General features: G+C 36.4%; 1 protein-coding gene across 1 annotated transcript; it reads left to right on the top strand.

Moving 5' to 3' along the window:
• The first annotated feature begins 411 nt into the window (after positions 1–411).
• On the top strand, positions 412–6,919 carry LOC107780697 (U3 snoRNP-associated protein-like EMB2271). Its single transcript, XM_016601269.2, has 7 exons — positions 412–999; positions 1,906–2,242; positions 2,762–2,986; positions 4,611–4,833; positions 4,991–5,166; positions 5,990–6,055; positions 6,614–6,919. The coding sequence occupies exons 1-7, from the start codon at positions 551–553 to the stop codon at positions 6,689–6,691; spliced, it is 1,554 nt and encodes a 517-aa protein (XP_016456755.1). The 5' UTR covers positions 412–550; the 3' UTR covers positions 6,692–6,919.
• The last annotated feature ends 1,256 nt before the right edge of the window (positions 6,920–8,175 follow it).

The raw sequence follows: 8,175 nt of genomic DNA, 5'->3' as shown, positions 1-8,175 counted from the left end.
AATGACTATTTTATCTAGTGTGAACTCTATTTTAAAAGGATAAAAAAGGCAAACGATATTTCGCTAAGAGCTTTCGTGCTTTTAATATAATATAGATTATTAAAACTTTAACTTCAAATGCGTATAATCAATATATCAAACTTCATATGCCAATATTTACAACTTTTAGTCTCAAGTTAATTATGAAGTGACTAAACTTATGATCTTAGGTCATCGGCCTAAATAGGGATCCCAAAATCGGATATATGTGCACTTGCCCTCATAGTTCACTTAACAGAATGCTATTTGGGCACTTGATTGGGCCCATTTTACATGGAAGGAGGCCCAAACCCGCATGGCCCATTTACCCGTTTCTAACATCTCCCTTCTTCTTCTACCCTTAAACCCTAAACTCCGAGTGCCTGCCATTGTAACTGGTCCTAAAACCCTAATCACTATATTGCTGCCACCTTGGTTTTATTTCACCTCCAATCCAAATTTTAGCTCACTAGGTAACTGGGTGCGATATACTTCTGGAAAAAGCTCTGAACTTTGAGCTCCCCATTGAATCATGAAGGCCAAGAACCTGAAAAAGAAGAAAGCGTCAGCTCAAAAAGGGAACACACAGAATGGAAAAAAGAGATTTTCAATTGAAAATGACCCATTTTTCAACGACTCGAAAAGGAGAAAGAGGTTTGGAGATGATGAAGATATAGAGAGCAGTGATGATGATGATGAGGAACTTTATGGTTCTGATGATGAAGGAATTAGGGACAAAAAAGAGGGTAAGGAGGAAGAACAGGAGGAGGAGGAGACGGCGGCGGAGAGGAGAAAGAGGGTGGCGGAGGCATATTTGAAGAGAATAAGGGAGTCCGCGAGGAGGGAAGAGGAAGAAAGAGAGAGCGAGGATGAAGGGGGTAGAGAGGAGAGGGAAGGGATGAGGGACTCGGTGGTGGCGAACATTTTGCAGCAGGAGCAGATGGAGGAGAGTGGTCGTGTCAGAAAAGCTATTGCTTCCAGGTGTGTGATTACTCAATGCAAATTGGTTATTATACAAGAAGGAAATTAGTGTTTAATTTCAGTATACTCAATTATGTCGCTCAAATATATATCAAACAGTTGTCATAATTCTATAACCAGTATTTTTCTTCTTTCTTATGTTGTGAGCATGTGTTACCGAATTAAGTATTCCTGTGGAAAGAAACGCAGATGTGTTTCCCTTAGCTGGTGGCTAGCCTTTTCTATTGTGGGCATGGATAGCGTGATGGATTTTACTAAATTTATAATTGTTGAATTGGGTCGCCTGCGCCAAGGGAATGGCCGAGTGGTTAGGTATACGAATATCAACTTGGAGATCCCATGTTTGAATCCCAGCTGTAACTCTATATGTGAGCTGGAATTTAGGTTGTAGCAGGCCGTGGGGTGGGGGGTTATTCAATTTGTGTTGAAGCTGAACTAGGCACCATCGTCACCAAGCTGACTAATTGAATATGTTGATTATGTTCTGTAAAGATATGACGCTTGGGCCTAACTCAGCCCCAAAAGCTACCTCGTGAGGGGAGGACTGCCCAAGTCCATATAAGGAGACTACCAGCCCATTCCCTAACCATGTGGGACTCTAACCCGCTCTAACATGTTCAGAGGGCCCACTAGATCGAGCAAAAGCACCATGAATAACTCATCTTTATTTCTGGTTTTAGTGTTAGAAGTGTTGTGCTTGCACATTGGGCTATAGTTGAGGTTTGTTTGAGTTGATACCTGCCACTTTACTAACTCCTATCTACAGAAACAAATAATGTCTATGTAAGCTGTTCTGTGCTCCACTATAACCATGATAAGAAAGATTATTCAAATTTCATATGTGGTTAAATTGATGAAGACATTTTTTCGATAGTTATTGAGTTATTCCATTATTATATTCCCCAGGATTCAGAAGCCGACTGAGGGATTTCGCCTTTTAGTGAAACATCGACAGTCCGTAACTGCTGTGACTCTATCGGAGGATGACTTAAAAGGATTTTCATCTTCTAAAGATGGTACTATTGCTAGCTGGGATGTGGACAGTGGAAAGACAGAAAAGTATGCTTGGCCTACTGACGAAGTTTTGAAGTCACATGGTGCTAAGGAGCCACAAGGTCGAGCAAAGAAACATAGTAAGCATGTTTTAGCTTTAGCTGTCAGCTCTGATGGCCGCTATTTGGCGAGTGGAGGCTTGGATCGTCACATTCATTTGTGGGATGTCCGGACACGGCAGCATATTAAGGTATTTAGATGGGTAATCAATGCAGGTTATGAACAACTTTAGATTCTGACTCTCTCTCTCTCACTCATATCTCGCTTTATCCTTAAAGCCAAGTGATAGCTTGGAACTCATGTTGATAAGAGTTCTCCCTGCAAGTGGAATAATACTGAATTGACTTAGTTCCCCTTACAAGTTCAATTATTTAGAGCTAACTAACCTCATCCTTAGATATTTGTTGATAAACAGTAGTAAGATTGCGCTCTTCAATGCTGAAAGAGGCTAAAAATGGGTTCACATCATCTCCAATCTATCAATATCTGTTAAAAATATTCTTAAATTCTGTGATTTTCTTATCAAAAAATTTATGGCTGTGATCTTTTTGTTGAATGTTATGCGGAAATACTGATCATGTTTTGATTAACAAAAATAAAGACCTATCTTTGATTAATTTCCTCGTGTCCTGTTAGTTGTGAGTGCTTTCATGGATTCCTTCTTTAACTCTTCAATGCCTCTCTAACTTAAAAGTAATGCTTTGTACAGGCATTCCCTGGTCATAAAGGACCTGTTTCATGTTTGACATTCAGACAAGGATCTTCGGAACTGTTTTCAGGGTCGTTTGATCGATCCATCAAGATATGGAATGTGGAAGATAGAGCTTATGTAAACACTTTATTCGGTCATCAAAGTGAAGTTTTGTCCATTGATTCCTTGAGGAAAGAAAGGGTGTTGACTGTTGGACGAGACCGAACCATGCACTTATGGAAGGTAGTCGATGGCCTTTCATCTGCTTTTCATACAGTTTGTTTCTTTTCTAGCTATGTATCTGTTTAGTAAAAGAAATTCTTATTGTTAGTTAACTATTCAATGAGAAATCTGTTTCTTATGAAGAATTTAAATAAAAGACGTGCTCCATCCTTGTTGATGAAGAAGTCCTTCTCATGAGATGTAGTTTTCTAGTGAAAGGTGTAGTCTGCTCATTCTACTCTGAGTTTTCATCCCTCATCCCACATGTCCTTCCTTAGTACCTGAGATTTTTAGGATCTAAGACGTTTTCAAAGCTCCTATCAGGTTTTTTTGAAGGTTACACTTATTCCAGCACTATTACTGGGTCTCTGATGTTAGATAGCTGCAGTTACATTTAATTGAAAAGATTCGTGACTTTTCAAAAAGAATATATTCTTTATTTTTGAGTTTGAGGATAAAAAGGCATGTTAATTGAGTTAACCCCTGGTTTTAAAGATATGCAATAATAGATTGCATGCTGTCAAATTTAAGTTGATGACTCCTCTTTTATTATTTTTTTTATACGGTTGTAAGAACAGCGAACAAAACATTCTTGATTACTTACTCCCAGATTCAATCGGATGTTAGAAAGTCTTTAACAGATTCTCTGTTCAGGTTACAGATGTTGCTGATCCATTCTTCCTGAAAGGATCTCTTGTCCTACTATGAAGTTGCCTGGGGGATATTATTTTTCTGTTAAAAACATGATTATTTAATTCCATTTTAATGTATTGTGGTTCAACGCAGTGCTCACCATAGATGTAGTCCTATAGTTAACAGCTTTGAAAAAGAAAAAAAAGAGGCAAATTGGTTGAAATTCTTTAAGTGAAAGTAAGTTAAGAGGATTGTATGACTAGGTACTTCCACCCTTGGTAACACTGAAGGCAACAAGGTTCTTTCAAATTCAAAAAATTTTAAGAACAAATTTTGAAGTGTTCAGTTAACAAGTTATATTTTTTTCACAGCTAAACTTCGCTAATGCATCCACATATTTAAAATGGCTGACATGATTTCTTTTTTCCCCCTCCCTTTTCTGGTCATGCATATGGAAACATAATAGTAGCAAGAAGATGCTAATATGATGCAGCTTTAACAGGAACAGTGTACCCAAATCCCGACCTTAAGCCATTCAAAGATCATAATTAGGCACCAAATGTTACTACAGCTTCTAACCACTGCCTTGGTGGGGAAAGACTTTCCATAGACTCGGATATAACCAATTTTATTTTACTATTAATGAAATGAATAAAAAATAATTTTCTGTTGGGGAACTTAAAGATGGAAATATCAAGTCATGCAGCGTCTATGATTGTTGAAACCCTGTCATTGAATCAGTTTAAGATTTTAAAGATGCTGCAAGACTATGAACTTCTGGATTCCTATAGTGCCAGTTTCAAAGCCATGAAGCATGGTAATTGGATTTTTCTTTTCTTTTCTGGTGAAACAGAAAGCATAATAGGAGATGATAAAATATTATGAACTAATAGCAGACGGGTAGTAATTTTACACTTCTTTTGTCTCTCCTTCTTGGCCTTTACTTATACATCAAGTTCTCAAAGATAGTTCTGACTCTTGATATTTTTGGTCCCTTCTTCCCCGTCAATAGGTTCCAGAGGAATCTCAATTGATATTTCGTGCTCCAGCAACAAACCTTGAATGCTGCTGTTTCATCAATAATGACGAGTTTTTATCTGGTTCTGATGATGGAAGTATTGAGCACTGGAACGTATTAAGGAAGAAACCTGTCCACATTGTAAAAAATGCACATGTTTCATTGCAATCAGCGGGAATCGAACCGAGAAATGGGGCTCTATCAAATGGCCACATGGGTAAGCTTTGAGATCATTCTTCAGATTTTTCTGTTATATCTCTCCTATGATAGGATTTTCTATTGTAAGTTTTGCTAGCATTATTTTGCTTCAATAAGAATTCTTTCACTAAAACATAATTAAAAAACTAAAGCAAATATGGTGTTCAATCTTTCAGAAAATGGCACCCTGAATCCTGAGAGTCGTTCCTCATCAGCACTCTCTTGGGTTAGTGCGCTGACAGTCTGCAGAAATAGTGATCTTGCTGCATCAGGAGCTGCCAATGGGTCAGTTCGTTTGTGGGCAATTGAAAATGAATCCAAAGGAATCCGGCCGTTGTTTGAGCTCCCAGTGGTATGGAATCTATCAGTGTGTGTCCATCTGATTCTTTGAAACTTCTTTGGATTTATTTTGATGATCCTACGGATCTGTAAACTTTAAGTTATACCTAGGACTCAGGAGTAGAGGGGATATGTGCACGTGAGTAGTACTGGCTTTTGTGGCTCACGAAACACCTACAAGTATTACAAAAACGGAAAAGATTGTGTTAGGAGGGCATGGATGGGCTACCGACCCTGTACAAGCCTAGTGAAATGTGTTAGCCATAGAGCATTATGGTGTCCTCTCAATAGAAAAATGATAATTCCTTGAAGTTAGCCATAAAAATGTAAAAGTCTTGCAATGAACTTAAGCAGTTCACCAAGTGAGAACTCTGTTAATTGTTGCAAGTTCCTCCCCCTCTTCTCAACCCCAAGAAAATGCAGTATCTGCTCTTCATTTTGGGATGTCATAAAATGATATATCCTCCCCACATGAATAAAGGTTTGCGATCTCGGAGAATTGTAAATCGTAAGGATATTGTTTACCTATCAATAAAAACAAAAGGTTGAAGTTTCTAACTAACCATGATCGTTCATGCACTTAATAGTAAACATTCATTGTTATGGTTGTTTGACGAAGCTTAATACTTATATAAATTGCCTTTTTGTATCCTTATTCATTGATCTTGAGGCTCAATGTAATTGGCAAATGAGATTTAACGTGTTCAATTCTCTTCTTCTCTGATTTGTATTGGAACATTAATGAAACATTATTTCTAGGCTATTTGTGTAATGTCTGTAATCTTCGTGTTGCTTCTGAGGAATAATGTAATGCTGATAAGATTGTTTTAATGCAGGCTGGATTTATAAATTCTTTAATTTTTTCAAAATCAGGACAGTTCTTGGTTGCTGGAGTAGGGCAGGTGAATGGTTCTTTCTCCATTTTTATGTTTCAATATCTTTCAACTTTGCAAAACAGATAAAAAGATTTAATTTCTTCCATGACTGCTCGTTTTGATGATCCAACTTCACGATACAATAACCTGTCAGTTAAAATCTTTATACATCACTTGGCAACAAATTTTCGCTTGGCCAGGTCTTTTTGACTGAGATCAGTGTCCTCTTAGGACTATCGGTATCTGGGATAATAAACTTGATTTTCATAATGCTGACAAGCTTTTCTCCCTTGTGAACTAAAGAACATGTGTGTTCTACACCGAAAAAGCTTCTTGCATAAACGGGTAACAATATGTGGATATTATGAAACATATCTGGGTAAAAAGATACTATAACTTTGGCTATTTTTCTAAAGGATATCGAGAATGTGCTTATGCATAATCTGCGTCATGAATGTGCAATCTCATCCATCAATCTCTAGCACAGGGATGCATTGACCTCGCAACTGAATCATCGTTGATATTCTGTACATTGCTATTTTTATCTCACATACTATCGACTAATCTGATATGCATTTACTGCAGGAACCTCGCTTAGGAAGGTGGGGACGTATTGCTGATGTTCGAAATGGAGTTCTTGTGCAACCTTTGAAGCTTTCGTGATATTGACCTCGTTACTCATTGTCAATTTTGGCGCATGCTAAAAGGGGAATAACCTTCTCTGTACCTTTTTTGTGAGGTTAATATTTTTATGCTGTCAGTGAAAATTTTGATCTATCAATTTTTTATGCCTTTTTCTTCTCTCGTTCATCTTGTTCATATTGAATCGGCTACGTAGTAGTGAAATACGGAGCAATTTTAATGTATTAGTTTTTTAAATTCATATGAAAACCTCAGAAAGTTTGAAGGTTTTACTTGTGCTTTTCAAGAAACAACAAAATCAAATCCAAACTCGGGTTTTTTTTATTTGTTTTCACAATTCATTTAGAAAAAGTGGGAAGTGAAAAAGTTATCTTCATTTGCAACTCACATGGGAATTTATTCTAGGAAATATTCTCAGATAATATTTGGTACTCCTGGTCCTACTGAAATGAACAAAACTAATGCTACTACTTTTTTAAGGTCTCAACAGTAACATCATAGGAACGCTCTTCCAGTTTATTTCCAATTTATTCTTGTCATCATACTATATTATAAGTTGTGAAACCTTAAAGTATAAGATGAAAGATCAAAATATATTTCAAAAGTTAAACGACAGTTTTGTCCTTCGAGCAAATATTATTTCGAGAATATTTTTATGCATAATGTAAATATACATCTAATAAAGATAACAACAACGGAACAAGTAAAAAGAAAGTAAAATCCAAAGAAATAATAATGTGGCCGTTCAGATGGCCATAAACTGAAACTGTTTAAAGCTTTTTATTTGCTCTATTAATTAGACGTAATGGTTGAACTGTTATAAGAACCTTAACAGTCTCAACAAACTGTAGAAAAACTGTAATGGTAATAATGCATCTAATACAAAGAAGATAGACCAAACCTGTAGAGAGAAAAAAAATTTGTTTTCATATTTCAGTTTCATTTCTGTAGTAGTAATGCAGACTGTAAAATTTAACATTTCAGTTTCGTTTTTATAGTAGTAATGCAGGCTGTATATTTTCTTAATTATCTCAAAAGCACATTTCGGTTAAATTTATCTTCCACGGTTGTAGGGAAATTTTTATAGTCTTTTACATTCTTTATTTCACTCTATAAAAGTGTACATCAAATTGTCTAATCACTGTAATACATTTCTCTTGTTTCTGTCAAGAAATTTCTTTTTTTCCAAAAAGTCCATTAGATTTTTTGCTTGGCCTACTTTCCTTGCACCTCACAGGTTTACAATTTTCTTTCTCTCGCTTTCTTACATTTATGATGGAGTATCTGGTTCATGTTCCATTTTGGGGTCTGAAATATTTTATGTATGGGTTAATGTATGCATGTTAAATTTCTGCAAGAGTCATTTGACTCTGTGATTTCACATCTTCTAGAATCCATCTTTGTTCTTTTTCATTTTATCAAGCTTCAACTTATATTATTGGTCCAAAACCCACTATAAATTTTGTTGGTAGCAATGCCCTTAGTGCAATTCAATCTATCTTCAC

Source organism: Nicotiana tabacum, chromosome 17, assembly GCF_000715075.1.
Source record: "Nicotiana tabacum cultivar K326 chromosome 17, ASM71507v2, whole genome shotgun sequence".
NCBI classification, from domain to species: domain Eukaryota; kingdom Viridiplantae; phylum Streptophyta; class Magnoliopsida; order Solanales; family Solanaceae; genus Nicotiana; species Nicotiana tabacum.
This window is presented reverse-complemented; position numbering and strand designations above follow the sequence as displayed.